The sequence below is a fragment of the Tachysurus fulvidraco genome, chromosome 1 (assembly GCF_022655615.1).
Source record: "Tachysurus fulvidraco isolate hzauxx_2018 chromosome 1, HZAU_PFXX_2.0, whole genome shotgun sequence".
Taxonomy (NCBI): domain Eukaryota; kingdom Metazoa; phylum Chordata; class Actinopteri; order Siluriformes; family Bagridae; genus Tachysurus; species Tachysurus fulvidraco.
Window position 1 is genome coordinate 35429044 of NC_062518.1, and position 23049 is coordinate 35452092.

Genomic DNA, 23049 nt, shown 5'->3' on the forward strand with positions numbered 1-23049 from the left:
GTACACACTAGGGCTGTAGCTATCGAATATTTTAGTAATCGAGTATTCTACCGAAAATTTCGAGTAATCGGATAAAATGTTTTTTTGCTTAAAGAGCAATATTTAAATATACAAGAGAAAATAAGACGGGTCTCTTAAAATGAGCAACTAATCAGGGGTGTCAAAATTTGCCCCGCGAGGTTATATCAAACGTGCATTACAGCTGGCTAGCCGCATGCTCCGCTAATACTACAAATCTCAGAATGCCTTGCCACTGTATTGACGCGTAGTCACGAACAGCAAGCGCCCCACATTCGCTGTTGACAGTCGTTAACAACCATGCTACAGTCACATCGGGCAAGTTAATTCACCCTCCACAAAAATGGCCACGAAAGATGAACAATAGGAACTTTCAAGACAGGTGGGAGGCAGATTATCTGTTCACGAATGTAAACGACAGACCTGTCTTGTGTGCTAACGGAGCTAACGTGTCTGTAACGAAAGAATATAACATAAGCAGACAGTATGAAACCAAACATGATGAGAAGTATAAGGACCTGGACGTAAAACAGAAGAAAGCAAAATCAAAAGGTGAAGCTGCTGTAAAGCTTTATTGTGGCAGCAGACAGCAAAATCAGCTGATCATCACCTGTTCACGACGCGCACCAGTCCGGTTACGACATCCATATTATCCGACCCTTTACATTCCCATTCAATGAGCCGCTTTCTAGCGCATTGCTGCTTCCGCGATTTAAACTCCCTCCTCCAACCCCGACTCCACCTAGCCGGAACCCGTTGTTCGTGTACCAGTTTAAGTTATAATTCTTCATCGTGTATTCGTTTTTTTCATTCTCTATTTATTTTTCAAAACATGTAAGTGAGCATATTTAATACTATGCATGAGTATTGGTTCTGTTATACAAGGGGTCCATTTTATTTTCTATTTGCTGCTCTCTGTCCACGCATGCGCACGGACGGGCGCGTTTATTTTTGCCCAAAACACTAACTGTATGCATATCATCTAATAAATCCTCATTTTACAAAGTGATCCTGACTGAAATTAACTTTTATTTCTTAAATGCATAGAAAATATTGTTGTATTCATTGCATACTATCTAAAATAAACATTTCGATAACAAAGTTCACCAAGAAGAATCAAGTGCTTTTAAGTGGCATACATTCTGGGTTTTAGGTCAAATCAAGTCAAGAAGCTTTTATTGTCATTTCAACCATATATAGCTGTTGCAGTACACAGTGAAATGAGACAACGTTTCTCCAGGATTGTAGTTTCTCCACATAAAGTGCAACCTGGTGCATACAGTGCAGGACAAGACAAACAAGACCCTGCAGGACAAAAGGTTACAAGCATGGGTGTAAATTTAATATAACAGTAAAGGGGGGGCAATAAATATAAAATTTCATCACTTTAAAGGCAACATCCTCCACCATGGACAGTGTGTGCATGTCTGTGACAAACATGTTTAAAATGCTGTCTGAAAACTCAGCTGCTTGCTCAGTGGAGCATGAAGTAGCTATCCGCACATATCTGTCCATACGAAGCTGTGATGTTTTACCGGAAAGGATGTGAAAATAATTATTGATAATACTGAGAAAATATCATCATCATACACTAAGTTCTTGTAATTTTTGTAAATCAAGTTACTCGAATCATTTCAGCCCTAACACACACACACACACACACGCACACAAATCATTTTAAAAACATTATTCTCTACTGTTCTTCAGCTACCATCTGGTCTACAATTGCGAAACTCTTCATAACTCTCCAACACCCTGTTTTCCAGCCCTCTGGAAAGTGACATCATTTTTATAGGACAGAAAAAATGTTTTTGTATTCTTTATGTCCCTGGGCTGGTTGGCCACAGAGTGTACAAACTGGGAGACTTTGCACCCTTGACAGTTTAGCTCCTAATTCTGATGGGTGTTTCCTCTTACGGTTATAGTAAGTAGATCTTGCCCAGCTGACAGATGTGCCAGTGCTGTGTGATGTGCATGTCTGACTGGCAGGCAATATGGGCACTGCCAAAGAGAGTAATGAGGCTGGAACAGTAACTGGTACCTGACCGAAGAGCATTACATGATGTGTGGAGGGGCCCGAAATAGCAGGGATGGCTATGGAGGAAAAGACAGAAGGCGCAGGTCTGGTGATCCCGAGAGGCCGGGGTTTTCCTCGCCAACTGTGGCAGGAGCGAAGGTGAATTAGAGCGTGAGAGTGGCATAGTTATGTTGGTCCTCTCCTTCAACAGCTTCGTCCCTGCTGTGCTAGGTGTGGGCACATATTGCATGAGGGGGTAGTCCGGCGGATTTGAGATGGTAAATGACCATTTTGTAGCATGGGGTAAAGGAGCCTCTCTTGATGACGGATAAAGTCCTGCACTGTCTTGATGTTGATTTTTAGAAGAGGAATGCCTGCTTTACACAGGACTGGATCATCCACCAAAATCCGGTGTTGAATTCTCTCGTATGACTTCAAGATCGCGCTCTTCTCCGGGTTGGTGCGAGATGATCGAGGAGTTCGCAACCACAGCAGTTTTACCAGTAAGTACAACAGCCTGTTGTGCTGAGAACCGATGTCTTGTTGAGCCGGCGTGTAATGCTTAGCCATCTTGACCCTCTGGATGACGGCAGCGGCAACAAGATCATCCCTGGTATCGGAATCGGATCAGAAGAGAAAAAGTGGTATCGGTGCACTCCAGGTGTGGCTGCTGACTTGCCCACACCTCATCAATGGCCTCTGTAAATACACAAAGTCCATACATTAATATATTGTATAAATGTTCACACCGTAAAAACTGAACTTTATTTTTTTTTGTACAAGGTTTTTGACTCCCCAGGTGTTTTGAAGAGGCTCACTCCACTATCGTCCAGCGGGACCTTTCAGCTATTCTTGACTAGTTAAGTGTAGACAGTTCCGTCCTGTTATTGGTCCAGAATCTACAATATCAACGAGATTAATATCATTAGTCGTGGGAGCTTTAGACAGGGCTGTTTGGTTGTGTTACTCACTGTCCCTCGGTTGTGGCAGGCAGATCCATATTGTCCCACTAAAATGCAGCTCTCCTATTTCCCCCAACAGGATGGACAGTTTGTGAGAGTTGGTCAGTTTCGATGCGCTGTGTGCACAATCTCTGCTCTGTAGAGTAATGATCTCTTACAGCCCTAGTGTGTGTACACATTTTCCCAGTTAGTGCACAATGTTTATTAAAGTTATGTGGAGAAATAAAGTAACCAGTATTCTGCTGTACACCATATTTAGTAATTTTTTGTAAACTATAATTACAATTAGACATTTCTTGCTTCATTTTGTATAATACACCAGTACATGTGTTTCTTGTTTTTTTGACGTATTCTTTATCATGTTCAATGATGCTGTAATTTCAAACGTTGCCCAATAAATCTATTACTGAATACAAATCAACACCTGGTATATGTACGCGTGTACATTATGTATATATATATAAAAAGTACACACAGATACTGTATAGACTGCAGGTGAAACCTGACATCCCTCAGTTGGGCCAAATAAAGGGCCAACCATTATCATGAACACTGGACACTTTCACAAAAATTATCTAGTTCAATCATTTGCATGTTGCATACATGTTGCTGACAAATCCTGGGTCGAGTTAACAGCTTTCTGCCCTGTGGTGTAGCGTCCTGATGACTCCTAATTGGTACTGCAATGGGTATTGGGAATCAAACAGCAGGTATTGATGTGTGGGGCTTTCGTGTATACTTGTAACTTCTCTTCAGTTCCTATGAGAAAGTATGGCAAAACAATCAATTCAAGGCAGAGTGCATTTAATAAGTTTGTTCAGTCCAGGAAAGCCAACCTGTTGTCTCCTGGTAAAGAAAGTTGTCCCCTGTTGCACTGATATCTGTGAAGGCCTGTAATTCTTGAATCTTGATCTATACCCAGGTCACACCTACAGAACATACACAAGAGATGTACATTGTACAGAGAGCTACAAACATACACAAGTCCTGCAAATGCACTAGAATAATGTCTAACTTTAGTACAGTGAATATCAGGGGAGAGCGCGAACGCAGTCCCCCACTACCAGAAATTATGCAGTCGAGATTCCCACATTTGGGGAATTCGCAGGGGTCAGCACAGCCGGAGTGCAATGGCTGAGCCTCGCCCTGGGTGAACCACCTTCTTGATCATGGTATCTCCCCTGCCAGGTAAGTATGAATTGCAGCTCCCTCAGCTAGTGACTGCACCACCACACACACCCTTTACCATTAGGGAGAGGAAACCAGCTTTAATCATTACACAAACGTGCAACACTAAAACACCACAGTCTACACATGCTGCAAAAATAACACTACATTTATTACATTTAAAGCTGAATGTTGACGAATATTGTCTAAGAAACCACAGTACGATACTTCCCATGATGCAGTGCGGCTGAATATGGAACGAGATCCACAGTGTTCATTAAAATGCGTTTATAAATCAATACATCTGCACTTTACGCTAAAAAGACTCAGTACAAAACTACTGACACAAAACTGTACGGTAAGCAGTAGGGGACAAGAATAGTGAGTTTTATTAAGATAGTGTTAAAGCCCCGATACAGTTACAGCCCCCCCCCCCCCTCGTTTGAGGGTTAGATCGAAGATGTAAACAACAACAACATTTGATAACGTTTATTGATCGCACATAAATAAAGGATAAAGTGTGAAAGATGCTTTGAACTTACAATTCCAGGTGACTATAATCAGAATATTTGAACAAAGATTGTTAAATAAGCACAAACGAGAGAAAGTTTCTGTGTCCGACCTCTAATATGATCCCGGGCGCCATATTCCCGATAAATAGTTCCGGATAAATAGTTCCGTGTGTCACAAGTTGTATGTCCGCTGCAGAGAGAGATTGTGATTATAAGCAGCGTTGGGCAATAACGCGTTACTGTAACTAGTTAGTTTATCTTAGTAACTAGCACAACACTGATTATAACCGTGTAAACGAGTTATAGATTACCTTCTATAAAACCACACTGGCTTTAAATAAACCCCCTTAAATCCCCCTTCTCTGTAGTGAACTGTGATTATAAAGAGATCATAAAGCCCTGAAATAAAGCAGGTCCAGAAATAATCCGGACACAGAAACATAAGTGTTGTATTAGAGCTAGAGAAATGTAGAGCTATAACGTTTCTTTAACAGTACAGAGGGGGTGCACCGTTCCCGGAGGTACTGCAATACCGGGTCGATGCGTGGAGTGGACGGAGCAAGCCCCTATTCCATCTCCCTGCTCCAAAAATCAATTTAATATATGGTCCCCGGGTAGGGGACGTATCAGATATTAAACTGATAAGAACAGATACTACACTTGATCTTAGCCAAAAGGCCGAGAAGCGATACCGACAACTGCAGACAAGAAACGGTGTCATTCTACACAAGTGTAAACACGAGGACGGTAAATACCGTTTTCTCTTCAAATCCTCGAATAACATCATTCAATACATGGCGAACATATTTGTTAATGCTAACATTAGCAGAGGAAAAGTCTATGTAAGTAATCTTTAACTCAAACACAAAGGAAACGATACTGAATTCAAAAAGCTTGAATGATAGTGAATAAAAGCTTCTTGACTTGACTAAAGAGATATTACAAATGTACCACATTTGACCACTGAGAGGCGCTGTTGTATAACCAACAGCGCCGCTCAGTGGTCAAATGTGGTATTGCAGAAGAAAAACGGTGTTAATTAATAACGTACTATATTCGGGGTCAAACTTCTTATACACAAGGCTTTCTCGGCTTAAACAAGATTAATTATGGCCAATAAATATAATACAGGCAACCTAAACACAATAAGAAGTCAGAATCACCAAACTGCATGTGAATTTCTCCATAAACTGATTTATAGCAATGACATAAAAACCGTTACTATTTGTGGTTCAAAGGATGAAAACATTTAGAAAAAAATCACTGTAACGCCACTAAAACATGAACAACGTTATCAGCAGTCCTAAATGTAGTAAAAAGGAAAGTAAGGTGGTCTTTATAAATGCGCCATTAGGCCTCCATTTTCACACAGCACTTTAGAGGCCTGTTTAATTATATACAGCTCGGACTACATTCATTACATTTACTCTGGACATACTGTGTTTCACAACATTTAACGCATTAAGAAGATACTTATGTCTCCAAAATAAATAAATAAATCACCTTTTGTGAAACAAACAATGTCACGAATCGCCAGAAATCCAAAATCCTCTGTACTCACCTGCTGCTACTGAACAATCAGCTCCACCTCAGCGCCCCCTAGGGGTCTAATTCAAAACAACGGGACGAAAAGTAAAGGCCTCAATATGACATGTACATACTGTCTTCAAAATGACTGCAAGAAATGAATACACAGGCTCAAAACACGGTCTTGGTGTTCACATTGTCCTACGTATTTGTTAGTGAATTGTACTTATATAATTATGCTAATTATACACTATAATGTGCAGGGCAGGCAATTAAATAAGAGCGTTTTGCATTTAAATATGGTAAAAATATACAGACTTTAGCTCTCCAGCTCTAACTCTTTCTATTGGTTGTATATTAATTGTACACCTTTCATATTAAATAATAGATTCCTCTTTTAATCCCGACTTCCCTATATCTCTGCAAAATATCGGCCTTTCAGTCTGGTCTAAGTTAGGGATCTCGCAATTATCTTGTCTCCTTTCAGGCGAGGCATTAAAATCCTTCCAAGAAATATCGCACCAATATAGTATACCACAGTCCCATTTCTTCAAATACCTTCAGCTGCGTCAATTCATAAAACCTCTGTCTGATAATGGTAAGCTGAGATGTGATCTTACTGACATAGAACAAGTTATAATAAAAAAACAATCTCTCTAAGGGTTTAATATCTAAAACATATAATGTCTTGGTTGATTCGTGTACTTCCGCCTTAGAGAGTTTGAAAAAAGTGTGGGGAAAAAGACTTAGGCCACGGAATTACCAATACGGATTGGTCCGCCATATGTAACAATTTGTTCCCTAAATGTACTTCTTTGGGGATTCACAAACTCAACTACACATTTTTTAACAGAGTTTACCTTACACCTTCACTTCTAAGAAAGATTTACAAAGAGTCCTCTGATCTCTGTTTTAATTGCAAGAAACACAAAGGAACATTCCTTCACTGCTTCTGGCACTCCTTAAGTCGAAATTTTGTTTCTCTTTGGAATTGTATCTGCTGTATGGTGGAATTGAGACTGTGTTTGACTTCCACACAAGGCAACTGTTTTTAAATTTGGTTTACCTGGCAAAAAAAATGTATATTGTTATTGTGGTCTTCTCCTCAGGTACCTTCTGTTAAAATGTGGTTGTCTCAAATGTCCAAATTATGACATACACCAAAAGTCTAATTACCTCTCTGGTGCCACATTAACAACTTCTCTTGATCCTCTGTGTTGCAGTGTACATTTTGTTATTTTCCTGAATGTGCTATCTTTTTCACCCGATCATCCATTTTTAATTGTAAATAGATTCCTAATTTTTGTGTAAATCTATTGAGCTTGATAAACGTATCTTGTTTGTAAAAGCAACCAAATAACTGACTGTAAGCCTCTGAGCTATCATTGAAAACTACATGGTCTTAAATTACCCTTGTTCAAACTATTTATCACAAAATGTATGTATTTCCATAGCCACGATATTTAGTGAGTTGTAAATTTGGTGAGTATGTTGGTACATAGAGATCTTAAACTGACCAAAGCTTTTCTGTTGCTTTAACAATGAAGGATGGCATTCTGCAAATAACAGATCTGGCCTTATTTATACTTTTCCCAGTGCCTTTATACCCAAAAGCAACAGTGTTGAAGAAAAACTCTACATTATATTTAAGTAATTTATTCAGAAATCTCAGGAGAGTCTGGGCCTTTTGGGGAGCTGTTTTCATCAGCTGGTATTGAGCACTATAGTTAAACATGCACATAATGATGTTAGTGTACTGACAGCCACGATATCCTGTGGCTTGTGAAAGTCTGTGAATATGTTTGTACATAAAGATGTTTAATTGGCCAAAGCCTTTCTGTTGTGCACCACTCAGAAGCCCACTGACATTTTACAAATATCAGATTTTTTTGGTGTTTGACACATTCTTCTCTGCAAATAGACTGGCTGTCTTGATGCAAAGAACCCAAAGTATTTGTGGTCTTGCTTTGGAGAGGAGATAATAAACAACCAGAGGTTCAAGCAGTAGTTTTTCTATGATATTCTACTTATAAATATTTTACATCCTTACATCTGGGGGATAAAAAATTAACTCAAACTTTTGAAGTCACAGCGAGCAATGATCAAATGATAAATATGGTGCTATTAATTAACAGATGCTATTAATTTGTCTCTATTGTGCTATGCTATGTAATATGTGTAGTTATGGAGTACTAGCTAGATGCTAGCATAAAAGTAAGGTGTTAAAAATATAAAGGTAGGCCTCTATTAATGTCATGCTTATAATTGGTCTGGGATATATTTATATAAAATGTTATGATGTAAGGAATTTGTAAACTGTTATGGCACCTAAAGTACTAGGTATTTTGTATTCTGATGGATTACCTTTTAAGATGTTTCATGGATCTTTTGCAACAGATTAACATTAAAATTGAACGGGTACATCTGTTAAAAGTTTGAAAAAAGAATGATTAAGTATTCATAGGTAATTGACCCATTTGGGTATAATACCTGTATACCCTGTCACATACTTATACCCCCTATAACAGTGAGAGAGAGGAAAAGTTAAAGAAATCAAGTTAATCTGGGTATAACCTATTATACAAAGCTATAATACAAACAAAAACCCAAGTTTGATAAACAGATACTGATAAGCTAATAATGTTATTTCCCACGGTTACCATGCCGTACTTGCTTTAGGCTGATGAGTCATAATACACTCAAGAGTCTCATGCTGTGGTTTGCCTCAAACTTTAGGTAAACAACCAATCAACACAGTATGTACTAGAAAAACAAGTGTCATTAGAACCAAGTTTAAGCAGTTTTAGTGCCATATTATACACACATCCACACCTAAGCACCACAATCTATCTTAATGATGTGCTCATTTCTTATAAGAAAATAATAGAATGCTTCCTGTCCTTTCCACGGCTAATCAAAACTTAAAGCGCTTCTTCTCCAAACTCTATCTAAATCCATTTCTAAATCTTAAGCCTTTTTTAATTTGCTGTGGTATTCGTCGATTTTTACGAATGACAGAAAAACCCGCAGGATGGTCAAAGTTTGTTACTAATTACATCTCAATTGCTTAAGTCAGGGTTTGATCTATTTGCATTGTGATATTTGCACTGAGAATGCTTTGTCTCCATAAATGCCATTCATTTACATGTCTCATATACCTTTAAGAAGGAACTTATGACTGAAGGTTATGATTTTTTCAAAAAGTTCCAAATTTATGAGGTTGATAAAAGTTTAATACTTCTGCTGTCATAAGATCAACATTTTATGTACTATGGTAATGTCCGTACCCAGTAAACTCTTGGTTACTAATACCACCCTAAATGTGGCAAGGACTAGAGGTCGATTTTTGTGAAATGACAGTGTTCATGATAAACAATGTTTGACCTTTCACTTGGCCCAGTACAGGGGTGTCAGGCCTCACTGTCAGTCTATACAGTGTCTGCGTCTTGGTTTAGTAATCAGGCAATATACTCCAGGTGTTGATTATATTAAGTAAAATAGATCTATACAAACAAATGTGTGCAAAACAAACAAATAAATAAACCCGAGCAAAAAAAAAAAAAAAAAAATAGGGCTTCGCACCATTCGGTGCTCGGGCCCTAATAAATTAACAGCAACAACATTAGCCTAATGATAAGGAACTTTAATGCTAACTGTGTTCTTATTAAATAAGGAGCAGAAACTGGCGACAGTATAAAAATATTATTTTTAAAATATTCTTTTTGGTCTAATAAAATATTCTTTTTGGTCTAATTATAATAATAAGCAGCTCATAAAGCAAAACAAAATGTTTTCAAGCCAATGTAAGGAAATCGTTACCTGATAATCTTATGTTGTGCAGAAAAGACAGAATTTCGTAAATCAATTATTAACCAGCAATAAAATCAAAATGTTTGGTTATTCGGTAAAATAACAAAACCTGTCTTAACCTGATCTGACCGCTCTCTTGTCGTCACGATTTGCATACGTGCTGTGTGATTAGTTAGTGACTTTTACTATACAAAGGCAGAATATTAAGTTGTATTTTTGAATTATGATGTTGTCTACGACGTGAGCACTAAGAGAACATGCTATAACAAAAATTAGGGAAAAGTGGTGTGATGCGGCCTAAACGTAATTACTTTTATTACAAGAGTTGTGAATAACAGCGCCACCTTGTGTTCCCTCTAAAGGATAAATAAACAAAAGGGGGAAATTCAGGTACAAATCGCTGAAGTCGAAGGCTTTTCTTTCGAAGTGTCTTCTCTTTCTTTGAAACATATTTTTATTCATTTACTATATGAGAAAATCACCTGCTCTGTGGAATAAATGGCGACAAAATTTTAAACAGAGATAAAGACGTGCTGCTAAAGTCGAAAACTACAGTATAACACTACTGTAAAGTAAACTGGCTAGAAAGGTTGAAATAAAAGGCGTTTCTCTGTCTTATCTACAGTGAACAAAGTCCCCTCACTCACATTATGAAGATTCCCCTTTTGTTTTGGGGGAATTAAGGACTAGTTAAGTGTAGACAGTTACGTTCTATTGGTCCAAAATCTACAATTTCAACGAGATTAATATCATTAGTCGTGGGATCCATATTGTCCTGCTAAAATGCAGCTCTCCTATTTCCCCCAACAGGATGGAGAGTTTGTGAGAGTTGGTCAGTGTCGATGCGCTGTGTGCACAATCTCTGCTCTGCAGAGCCATGATCTCTTACAGCGGCCCGTCTCTATGGCCAGTGTGTGTGCGCTGAGTCTGTGCTGGTCATTGTGGTTCTGTGTTGGTGTTCAGTCACTGTGCTCAGGTATTCAGATACGGTGTACTCTCAATTTAGGGCCAGATAGAACTGCATTATACTTTGTGCTTGTGTTCTCCAATGGGGTGATGTTTTGCTTTTGAAGTGTTTTAAAACACTACGAATAGAATTATTTGGTGAGGTCGAATTTCCCTTGTGTCCAGCTGCTCCTGATCAGTGTTGGTGTCTGTTCAGGACCAGCCACGTGCATCATTTCAGCTGGGTTTTTATCCCACTGTGTAAGATTTTGTTGTGTAACTTTTCCCCAGATCTCAGGTGGATTTGATTGTGTAGAATTAACTGCGTGCTTTCTCTGTGCTGCTGAGTGGTCACCCTAGACACTCTGCTGTAATCATTGGTTGAGTCTACATTCACCTCTTGACTGTAGACTAATCACGCTGCGCATGTGCAAATCTGCCTTAAGCGAGCACGACAGTGCGGTCAGCACAAAGGTGCTAGATTTTATGTTATACCAGCTTTGCAAACTTTGACATTATAATTGGTTAAATTAGCTCAAATTACTTTATCACTCCCCATTTTAAACATTTGATTTACAAGTCGTTTCTGCTCAACAAAGGATTGACAGGTAACAATATGTTGGTTTAAAAAAGCTTGGGTTCTTTAGGCACCAACCTGCAGCACAATGAATTCACATCAAATGACTGAAAAGCTGATACATAAACATTGTCATTAAAGAGAGCGTTTCACCACCACAGCTTTTATACTTTGGCTTAAACTGTCCATTTAAATTTGGCCTTTGACAGGCCTCTTAATTTCTGGGTGACATTTAATAAAAAAACATTTAGCATTAAAGTTCATTATTACCATACTAACGCTGTAGTTAACGCATTAAAAGCGTATTTCAGCAGATTATAACTGAAGATGATGTCCCCATCATAAGGACTGGAACACAGTGTGTGAAACAATACTGCTGTTGTTGTCCAGCTGGAAGAGCAAACAAACAAATGTTTATTGTGTGCTTATGTGCCACATTCTGCTCAGTATTGTAGCTTTCACACAAAGTGAAAGCGTCAAACAGGTTTGTGTGCTTGCACCAGTTACTGCATACAAATTTTGGGAAAACTAGCATTGTATCTTATAGTAGTAGTAATAATAATAATAATAAATATGTTTTCAAATTAAAGTTTTATTTGTCACATACAAAAACACAGTATGACATTAAAAAAAAGGCAGTACTGAATAAGGTACAGTAATGTGTGAATACAGACATGTCATACTGTTAAAATGTGCAATTGTGTACAGGTCCGGTTGTGATAGCGGGTGTTGTGGCAGTCCTGAAAAGTCCACAAAGTGTTGAGGCTTTTGTCTCTCCAATGCAGAGCTCTGAACTGGACCAAGAATATCATATTGCTCCTCATGCTTTTACAAGGTCAGATCTTTTGGGTGCATGAGTTTCTTAGATTCTCCAGTCATGTAGATGTCTGTTCAATTGGCTCTGGCTGCAATCCTTCTGCTAGTAGCGATCTTGTTAAAAACCTCCTTAGGGTATCCACATGCCTTGAGAGCTGCCTTCAGTTGATTTTCTTTCTTCTTGGCTTCTGTCGAGGGAGAGCTGCTTTCTGCCCTGTGGTGTAGTGTCCTGATGACACCTAATTGGTACTGCAATGGGTGTTGGGAATCAAACAGCAGGTATTGATGTGTGGGGCTTTCGTGTATACTTGTAACTTCTCTTCAGTTCCTATGAGAAAGTATGGCAAAACAATCAATTCAAGGCAGAGTGCATTTAATAAGTTTGTTCCGTCCAGGAAAGCCAACCTGTTGTCTCCTGGTAAAGAAAGTTGTCCCCTGTTGCACTGATATCTGTGAAGGCCTGTAATTCTTGAATCTTGATCTATACCCAGGTCACACCTACAGAACATACACAAGAGATGTACATTGTACAGAGAGCTACAAACATACACAAGTCCTGCAAATGCACTAGAATAATGTCTAACTTTAGTACAGTGAATATCAGGGGAGAGCGCGAACGCAGTCCCCCACTACCAGAAATTATGCAGTCGAGATTCCCACATTTGGGGAATTCGCAGGGGTCAGCACAGCCGGAGTGCAATGGCTGAGCCTCGCCCTGGGTGAACCACCTTCTTGATCATGGTATCTCCCCTGCCAGGTAAGTATGAATTGCAGCTCCCTCAGCTAGTGACTGCACCACCACACACACCCTTTACCATTAGGGAGAGGAAACCAGCTTTAATCATTACACAAACGTGCAACACTAAAACACCACAGTCTACACATGCTGCAAAAATAACACTACATTTATTACATTTAAAGCTGAATGTTGACGAATATTGTCTAAGAAACCACAGTACGATACTTCCCATGATGCAGTGCGGCTGAATATGGAACGAGATCCACATTGTTCATTAAAATGCGTTTATAAATCAATACATCTGCACTTTACACTAAAAAGAGTCAGTACAAAAATACTGACAACACTGTACTGTAATCAGTAGGGGACAAGAACAGTGAGTTTTATTAAGATAGTGTTAAAGCCCCGATACAGCCCCCCCCACCCCCCGCGCGCGCGCTTGAGGGTTATATCGAAGATGTAAACAACAACAACATCTGATAACGTTTATTTGTCGCACATAAATAAAGGATAAAGTGTGAAAGCTGCTTTGAACTTACAATTCCAGGTGACTATAATCAGAATATTTGAACAAAGATTGTTAAAACGAGAGAAAGTTTCTGTGTCCGACCTCTAATATGATCCCGGGCGCCATATTCCCGATAAATAGTTCCGGATAAATAGTTCCGTGTGTCACAAGTTGTATGTCCGCTGCAGAGAGAGATTGTGATTATAAGCAGCGTTGGGCAATAACGCGTTACTGTAACTAGTTAGTTTATCTTAGTAACTAGCACAACACTGATTATAACCGTGTAAAACACGCTACTTTAATGAACACAGTACCTTCTATAAAACCACACTGGCTTTAAATAAACCCCGTTAAATCCCCCTTTTCTGTAGTGAACTGTGAATATAAAGAGATCATAAAGCCCTGAAATAAAGAGGTCCAGAAATAATCCGGACACAGAGACATAAGTGTTGTATTAGAGCTAGAGAAATGTAGAGCTATAACGTTTCTTTAACAGTACAGAGGGGGTGCACCGTTCCCGGAGGTACTGCAATACCGGGTCGATGCGTGGAGTGGACGGAGCAAGCCCCTATTCCATCTCCCTGCTCCAAAAATCAATTTAATATATGGTCCCCGGGTAGGGGACGTATCAGATATTAAACTGATAAGAACAGATACTACACTTGATCTTAGCCAAAAGGCCGAGAAGCGATACCGACAACTGCAGACAAGAAACGGTGTCATTCTACACAAGTGTAAACACGAGGACGGTAAATACCGTTTTCTCTTCAAATCCTTCATATCCGCGAATAACATCATTCAATACATGGCGAACGTATTGTTAATGCTAACATTAGCAGAGGAAAAGTCTATGTAAGTAATCTTTAACTCCTAAACACAAAGGAAACGATAATGAATTCAAAAAGCGACCAATCAGAGACGAGAATACAAACTCCTCCACACTACAATATCACACGGGGTTAGAAAGTAGTTTTCAAAACAAAACATTAAACTGCTTTAAAATCATTCAATTGTTACAACAAACACACGCGAAACCAAATGTGGGGAATTTAAAGAGAGGTTACAAATGTACCAGAATAGCAGGCACTTATTTCCAGGGATTTCAGTACAGCGTAACAGAAACACGCCCACTTTACGTCGTGGTAACGAAACCCCTGGAATTTAGTGCCTGCAGTACCGGAATTATATAACAGTGCCTCTCAGTGGTCAAATGTGGTATTGCAGAAGAAAAACGGTGTTAATTAATAACATACTATATTCGGTGTTAAACGTCTTATACACGAGGCTTTCTCGGCGAAAACAAGATTAATTATGGCCAATAAATAAAATACAGGCAACCTAAACACAGTCAGAGTCACCAAACTGCATGTGAATTTCTCCATAAACTGATTTATAGCAATTACATAAAAATCGTTACTATTTGTGGTGCAAAGAATGAAAACATTAAGCAAGAAAATCAGTGCAACGCCACTAAAACATGAACAACGTTGTCAGCAGTCCTAAATGTAGTAAAAAGGAAAGTAAGGTGGTCTTTATAAATGCGCCACTAGGCCTCCATTTTCACACAGCACTTTAGAGGCCTTTTTAATTATATACAGCTCTGACTACCTTCATTACATTTACTCTGGACATACAGTGTTTCACAACATTTAACGCATTATGAAGATACTTATGTCTCCAAAATAAATAAATAAATCACCTTTTGTGAAACTTACACAATGTCACGAATCGCCAGAAATCCAAAATGCTCTGATGGTAAAATTATATGTAAGAAAAATATTTCAAATCATAAAAACAAAAGTGTTTTACGGTTTCTCACTCATACTGTTTACACGTATAAAGAAAAGAGCTTTAATTACTCTACTTATTAGTCCTGGTAAGCGAATTTACACAGAATGTAAAGTCGTTTGCTGAAAATTGTACTCACCTGCTGCTACTGAACAATCAGCTCCACCTCAGCGCCCCCTAGGGGTCTAATTCAAAACAACGGGACGAAAAGTAAAGGCCTCAAGATGACAATACTGTTTTTAACATGACTGCAATAAATTAATACACAGACTCACAAACCCGGTCTTGGTGTTCACACTGTCCTATGTATTTGTTCGTGTTTATCTGCTATAACACAACCACTTCAAGTCAGACTGCGGTTAATTAGCTTGTTAGTTGTATCAGTTTAATAATACATTATGATGAACTAAGAAATGCATGAATTATGCTCTATAAAAAACTATATTTAAAAAGCTTAACTAAATAAATGTTAGTGTTCATTAGTCATTCAAAGTCCTACAACTAATGGGAAGGCTGTTATGGCTTAGCTGAAACATATAGCTGTGTTTAATACGTATAACAGTGAAAGCTAATATTATCATTTTTTTATTTCAATTGATACAACTGAGGGTTAAGGGCCATGCTCAATGGCAGCTTGGTGTCCTGGGATTCAAACTTATGACCTTTCAATCAGTAGTCCAACACCTTAACCACTGAGCTACCACATCCCATGCCTTTAATTACCACTGCTGGTGAGAAGGCCTGTTGAATCTGAAAAGAAAACTGGCCACTTTTACTGTCATCAAACTTACAAACACTTCAACTAACTCTTCTACAATCTAGGCATGCTACAAAAAAGGGGAAAATGGATCTGGTTTTACTGATAAAATAAAAGGAAAAAGTATTATGTAAAACAAGAAATGATAGTTGTCATGGCAGTGTCATCCTAAGGAGCAACGAAAGGAAGAAATTCCCCGTTTGCATTAAAAACCTACCTATAAATGATGCCCCAGAGATGGTTTAACAGCCTAGAAAAAAAACAGTGAATGTTAAGAGTGTACTTTAAATCCAGTATTTTAGAAATTAAGAATTGTAGAGGAAAAGATTCCAAAAGCAGAAGGCCTTCATTAGGAATAATTTTGTTATTTGCTGAAAACTCTCATATGTGAATTCCAATAATATGTCTGAAAGTAAAGACAATCAAAACATCAGCTGTGGAAGTATACTTGCAATCCTCTTCTGCCAAAACCCAGTTTGGAAGCAGACTCTGAGTAATTAACCAAAATAATGAATAAAGTATATGATTGTTTATTTTTAAAGAGCTAACAATCTGACCCACCGCAGGATAACACTTATAAGAACAGAAGGAGGTGGTCTTTCCAGGGAAGGCAAGCTGAGGGGCAAGGAAAAGGCATCAGTATATCTCCCCAACTTACCACATACAGCTTTCAATCTTCTCTGAGGTGAGGGAGAGGAGGAACTGAGAGAGTTTAATGCTTTAAGAGACTGATTCTTTGCTACTTTATATTGGTTAAAGCAACAGTAACTGCATAGCTGTATAAGGCTATATACCCGAAACTTTAACAAGCTGAGCAAAACCTGATTTTTTTTCCACTAAATTTTTGTAAAAAAAATTTATAAATTCACTTTGACAGAAATTTTTTCTAACAGACATCACAGAAAGACTTGGGACGTTTTTTGAGGCATCCTTAAACATTGGAGTATTAACAAGGAATCTCTACTGAACAAACCAAAAGAACTAGAAGAGGACAACCAGACCCCATACCACACGGTGAGTGCTTGCGGAGGAGGAACATGACAAAGTGCAGATGATGGCCACCTATCTGATCTAATTCTCATGGAATGTGAAGTATTCACACTATCAGGCCAGAGGTTTTAGGGGTCAGTTTCACTTATAAAAGAGGAAATCTTTTGAACAGACATATCAAATAAATAGAAATTGTTTGTACTTTGGCCAAATTAATACAGGGTCTGAAATAGTGCTGAAATCTCTTCTTCTTTTTTTTGCTTAATGTACGTTAAATTTGCAATCTGTAATTCTCAATGGAATTTAGGACATTACTGTTATTGCAATACACCAAGCTTTTAATGAAAGAAAATTGAAGGCTGACAATGAGAACAATTATAACTATTGATCTACAACATCTATGCAAGTTTAATGTTATATTAATCAGTGTTTGCAGACATGTTACCACACTAGTAGAATTTATCATAAAACATCAAAGCATGACTATTTCCATTAAACCTTTCACAAATCATGTTGAAGTTAATTACAATAAAAGAAGGAAATTGTTTCAATACCAATTGTGTAGTTTCCAGAAAGGCAGAAACAAACAAGAATGTGGATTAAAAAAACAAAAAACAAAAATATAGTACAGAATATTATTTTTAGATTCTGATTTGCCACTTTCGCCTACATGCACTTTGAAATTGTGTGCCTATATTAAAAAAAACCCACAACAACAGGAAATCCTTAGTACTTAGTAATCATAGTACTCCTGCATGTGTATTTATTTATCTATCATTAAAGAACTGATTAAATTTAGTGCAATGGTTTTTACAGAAGTTAAAACTCAGCTTGCCATTGACTGACTGGATGATTGTGTGCAGATATGGTAATGTTAATTACATTTACAGCATTTAGCAGACACCCTTATCCAGAGTGACTTACATTTTCTTATACAGTACAACTGAGCAACTGAGGATTGAGGGCCTTGATCAGAGGCTAGGTAGCTTGGTGGCCCTGGGATTTGAACTCACAACCTTCTGATTGATAGAGCAACACCTTAAGCACTATGCAACCACATCCCCTATCCTTTGTCCTAACACCATGTCCCTTCACTACTGTGACTTTTTCCATAATGTTCCACTTGATGACTTTCCTACACAAAATAATTTTTTTGTTGTTTTCTAATCAAATGTAATGCTTAATCTGTGTCTAAAATACAGACCTATATTCTGCTCAGTGACCAGAAGGAATCCTTTGCTGAATTTATTTTCAGTAATTTTCCTCAGTGATCACAGTGCTCAGTTAATCTTTCAATATATCCACTTTTTACAGTATATATATATATAAATTAGGGGAAAGAAAAATACACTTAATCAGAAATAAAATGCAGTATCCAGTCTGATACTATTTAATCAGAATCAGTTTTTTTGGCCAAGTGTGTTGACACACACAGGGAATTTGGTTCCAGCTGTTTGTGACTCAAATACAGTTACAGTTTGTGACTCAAGTACAGACATAAATAACATTATACTACATAAGACAAGATAATACAGACTATACAAGGAAATGCAGACGATGTGATACAATATAGACAGTATGAGTATTTTGTATCACATCATCTACATTTTCTTGTATAGTCTGTATTATCTTGTCTTGTATAGTGTAATGGTAAAAATAGGACAGACAAAAATTACAGACAGACGTAACTGCAAATATTGCACAGCCTAAAGGCACCCACAAAGTGAGTTTAATGTATGCACTGTCTAGAGATCGAACCATTGTTGCAATTCAACAACAGACCAATTATTTTGGTAAACTTCACTGCATACTGCCATGAGAAGCATATGGTCTTAGCTGGATGGCTTCCTATGTGGCTAGTAATAGAATTAACAGATTACTTTAAACTTCTCACATTTCATCAGTTTCTCAACACCCAAAACACAAACATTTGCAAAGAAGCTTCCAGCCTATACTATGATCTTTCATTTAAATGGATAATGTGGTATACAGTGCTAATCTGGGTAACATGCAACTTTGATCACAACACTACAAGAAATACTGACTTTAGGGCATCTTGTCAACTTTCATTACTTGTCTCTCGTGTTATGTTCTTAAAGTTCACCAACTAAAATTTCTTTGAGGAGAATTCTGGACTAATATTCAAGTACATTCTGCTCTGTAGGCTCAAGTAAATGCAATACAACAGCATTAAAATATAAAGAAAAATCTAACATTTATTAATCATATTAAATAATTATAGATATATTAATCATTTCAAATCATTTCATCACCAACACTTTTAACTAATTTGCAATTTGCGTAAGGTAAATTATAAAAAGATATTTAAGTGAACCAACATGAAAAATTAAGAGGCACAGGCAGTCATGTTCATATGTTCCATGACACCACAAGAACCTCTATCGGTTTATCCATTATTTCTTTGTCTCCAATGAAGAATAAACAAAACTCCTTCTATGCAGGTCAACATGAGCATGACTGGTACTCTAGAGAAGGGAGCTGTCCACCTGGCCCTTGACCTCTCTGAGGATCTCCCACCAAACCACCACCAACAGGTTCATCTCAAGCACAGCGGCTCCACGGATTCCACGTCTGCAGCTGGGACTCTCAACAGCGACTCCGGGGTGGTGGTGCCTCCTCCGTATTCTGCACCAGTGGCTGAAAGTGGTGAGGCTCCCCTTGAGCTGAGGGGCTCTCTGGACTGTTGGGCATGTTCTGTACTCGTTACAGCCCAGAACCTGGTGATAGCCACTATTAACATGTGCCTGGCTGCATTAGTGTTCGGCCTGATCCTCACTCCTGTCATAGTTATGGTGGTGTTTGGATTTCTGTGCCACTCCACTGTAAGTATTTAACAGTATATCATGTGGTAAAAGACATAGGATAATGACAACACACATACAATTTAAAATATATTTAAAAATAATACTACTGCAGTATAATTAATTGAACATTACACTTAGCATTCAAGTGTATTAAAGGATAGGCCACATAGTAAATATTGGCTACAAAATCCAAGTTGTATGCACATTTCTGTCTTAATCTCTCTCTTTAATTCCTGATTAATGAATTTTATACTAATTTGTACTCAAATGTGCAAATGTTCTGACAGATGACTTGCCAATATATTACTTGGGGCAAAAATCAAATAACAAAAATGAAAGTGTCATATTCTTATTGTAATATTCAGTACTGCCTTCTGTGTTAGTGTGCCAAGAGTTTGTGAGTTTATAAATGACAAGACAGTTCAGTGTTTTTGAATAAGGGTTATTTTCTGCACAGAAAAACACATAAAAATGAGCATAGAATATCAAAATATTTAGCCCTTCACAATATCACATCACTGCTGTATTCTATTTGTCATCTACATTCTTAACACTGCCCTTCTTTTATTACAGCTTACTCAGAAATGTCAAATCAGACTAGATGAACTTTACGTTGAAAAATTACAGTGTAGCAGGACAGGTTTACTACAAGGACTGAACTATAGGCTAATTTACAACAGTCTTTGTGGCACCAGCTCACAGGGAGAAAAAAAGCAAGCACAGCTGGGTTTGTGGAAATCTTATCAGCTCACCCTACATTCTCAGCTTAGCCAGCTATGTTTCTCCCCTTCAGAGGGACATACCAAATTCAACAAATTTCCTCGCCAATTTTTACACTAAATCTCTTTACTCTCTCACACTCTCGTCACTCACAGTCCATCATAAATTATTATGTCATCCAAATTATTTTAAATCATACAGATACTATATTCCTATGTTTACTGGTATGTTTAGATAGAATCACTTAGTGTGTGGTTCTATCTATAGAATATTTTTTTGCAAAGTACAAGTAACCGTAGGAATGTAGTATCCGTGTCCGCATGTGTCTGTTCTTTGTCCGTCTGCACTTCAAAAGCACATTCTTTCAGTAGCACCTCATCTACTAACTTTTCTTCTGAAAACATTCTTCGTTATCACTCCAGAGTCAAACACCAAACCTTACTATGCACCGAATTAAATATAAATCCAAAACACTCAGTGTGAGGTAGTTATAACAGGAAAATACCAAACCTTTTATAAAACTAAGTTAACAAGTTCAGAAGCTAAGCAAGTTCAGAAGCAAAATGGCTTTATGTTGCTAAAAATGATCATGAAATGCAATTCTAAATATATATGTGAATGACTAAAAACACATAATTGTATTGATTAGTTTAACTCAGATGAAACAATTGAATAGTGTTTCATTTGTTAAAGTTTAATTTGCCACCTTCACTTACAGTACATGGCCATCCTTTCTCTTCTTAAGGTGCGTCCACATGGCACATCACCCTATTGTTCAGACCTGCTGAGTGACGGAGGCTGTGTGGCTTTGTTAATTGTGGGATTCCTGCTCGTCACCCCACTGCTTGTTCTGGCATTGGCTGCATACTGCAGACTGGCTCGTCACCTGCAGCTCAACCTTTGTTTCATCCCTTATAGTCGTGCTGTCTACAAAAACATGCCTGCCACATACCATTATGGCCTGGGAGGAGGCTGCTGTGGACAAGACACAAAGAAGGGTAAAGTGTGGGTATGACAGTGGAACTCGATGATGGAATTGCTATTTGCAAACTGTTTTATTAAAAAAATTACAACAGTTTCTCTTATAGCCATGTGTGGTTCCTTGAAACATGTAAAATACAGGAAACATCTAACAAATTCTGCAACTATTTAGCATTTTTTCACTACATGCCTTAAAATGGAATAAAAGTGTGTGGAAAGAAAACATTGGAATGGTAAAGCAAAAGGATCAAGAAAAGGGGTTATTTAAGGTCTATTTTCAAATCACCATACGTTATAAATTGTACAGCAAACAGAGTGCACATATTTTAAATTTTATATTCAAACCTACTCATCTACACAAACACTGGTCTACAAGCCAGGATTACTGCTGAGCTAATAGCGATTTTCAATTTAATTTTTAAAGTCAAAAAGACTAAAAACACCGGATACAGTATATTATCCTAGCCAAAGCTGGCCTATTTGTACTAGATTGAAAAGCTGTATTTATCAGTCCATAAATGATAGCATTATAAAGCATTTTATGTGTTTATATTTATATGCTACTCCTATAATAAAAATTAAATAAAATATTAATTTCTGTATAGTGAACCATTTCATTCACCTGTCCATTTGCTATCTGTTTCATTGGTATTAGATTCTGAAGGTTTTTTGCTGAACAACTTAGAAAGTCAGTTTGCAGCATGACATAAGAATCATAACCAAAGTATTTATTACTCTTAATTATACTCATTTTATAAAGGATTAACCTCAATAGATGGCATAATATATTATAAAATATTTTTTTCTGGATTAACGTAAATGCATATAAACAACTGATACAAAACACATGCTGTGTCAGTGTGGTCATGATTACTAAAAAAACATATTTCAACAAATTCAAAAAGACAAAACCTAAAAGATTTGTCACTTGCACTCACATATACTGCATGTATATACTGTAAGTGAAAGCATCTAATTCAGAAATTGTTGTTAAAGCCAACATCATGTCTGGGACACACAAGTTACTTAACCTGAATAACTATGTGACCAACAGTGATCAACACAATGTATTTTCATGACTTTGCTAAACAAATGGAAAGACAACTGAAGGATTAAAGTTTACGTGAAGAAAAACTGCACTAAACTCACTCATTAACTGAGATTCGAAACCACTGTGACCTGTTTGTAAAGACACTTCATGGAGCCCTCTATTTCTTTCATTCATAGTACAGCAGCATAATATCATTTACACCAGGGGCTCTTCCAGGGGCACCATCTTCTCTTCTTATATCAGTGTTTAAACTGTGTAGAAATCTACAGGGATTTTGTTCTTAAGAAAACGTGATTACTGCTTGCTTGCTTGCTTGCACAACAATACACACAAAGAACA

At 37.7% G+C, this 23049-nt stretch overlaps 1 protein-coding gene, 2 long non-coding RNA genes and 4 other non-coding genes across 21 annotated transcripts; 1 reads left to right on the forward strand and 6 right to left on the reverse strand.

Annotated features, from left to right (window-relative positions):
- Positions 1–1338: 1338 nt before the first annotated feature.
- On the reverse strand, positions 1339–6567 carry LOC113654757. 12 transcript variants are annotated; one of them, XR_007143823.1, is made up of 5 exons: positions 6238–6567; positions 4787–4866; positions 3834–3926; positions 3007–3756; positions 1339–2934 (listed from the first exon to the last, which is right to left on the reverse strand). It is a non-coding gene; the product is annotated as an uncharacterized LOC113654757 (long non-coding RNA). The 12 variants fall into 12 exon arrangements; XR_007143824.1 differs by having other exon boundaries at positions 6180–6258; XR_007143817.1 differs by having other exon boundaries at positions 4707–4866; positions 6238–6252.
- Positions 4030–4193, reverse strand: LOC113640431. Its single transcript, XR_003440074.1, has one exon. It is a non-coding gene; the product is annotated as a U1 spliceosomal RNA (small nuclear RNA).
- On the reverse strand, positions 5176–5366 carry LOC113654777. Its single transcript, XR_003443532.1, has one exon. It is a non-coding gene; the product is annotated as a U2 spliceosomal RNA (small nuclear RNA).
- Positions 6568–12109: 5542 nt separating the features above from the next.
- Positions 12110–15519, reverse strand: LOC113654756. The gene is made up of 3 exons (XR_003443485.2): positions 15314–15519; positions 12757–12849; positions 12110–12679 (listed from the first exon to the last, which is right to left on the reverse strand). It is a non-coding gene; the product is annotated as an uncharacterized LOC113654756 (long non-coding RNA).
- Positions 12953–13116, reverse strand: LOC113654768. Its single transcript, XR_003443523.1, has one exon. It is a non-coding gene; the product is annotated as a U1 spliceosomal RNA (small nuclear RNA).
- Positions 13895–21707, forward strand: tmem88b (transmembrane protein 88 b). 4 transcript variants are annotated; one of them, XM_027165043.2, is made up of 4 exons: positions 16579–16828; positions 17021–17157; positions 19596–19976; positions 21424–21707. In XM_027165043.2, the coding sequence occupies exons 3-4, from the start codon at positions 19602–19604 to the stop codon at positions 21691–21693; spliced, it is 645 nt and encodes a 214-aa protein (XP_027020844.1). In that variant the 5' UTR covers positions 16579–16828; positions 17021–17157; positions 19596–19601; the 3' UTR covers positions 21694–21707. The 4 variants fall into 4 exon arrangements, with proteins under 4 accessions (XP_047674123.1, XP_027020844.1, XP_027020845.1 ...); XM_027165044.2 differs by having other exon boundaries at positions 17037–17157; XM_047818167.1 differs by lacking the exons at positions 16579–16828; positions 17021–17157 and adding an exon at positions 13895–14347.
- On the reverse strand, positions 14100–14290 carry LOC113654776. Its single transcript, XR_003443531.1, has one exon. It is a non-coding gene; the product is annotated as a U2 spliceosomal RNA (small nuclear RNA).
- Positions 21708–23049: the final 1342 nt, after the last annotated feature.

Coding starts and splice junctions, on each gene's coding strand:
- tmem88b (XM_047818167.1), top strand. CDS start 19,602: ATGAGCATGACTGGTACTCTAGAGAAGGGAGCTGTCCACCTGGCCCTT. Junction 19,977..21,423: donor GATTTCTGTGCCACTCCACT/GTAAGTATTTAA, acceptor TCTCTTCTTAAG/GTGCGTCCACATGGCACATC.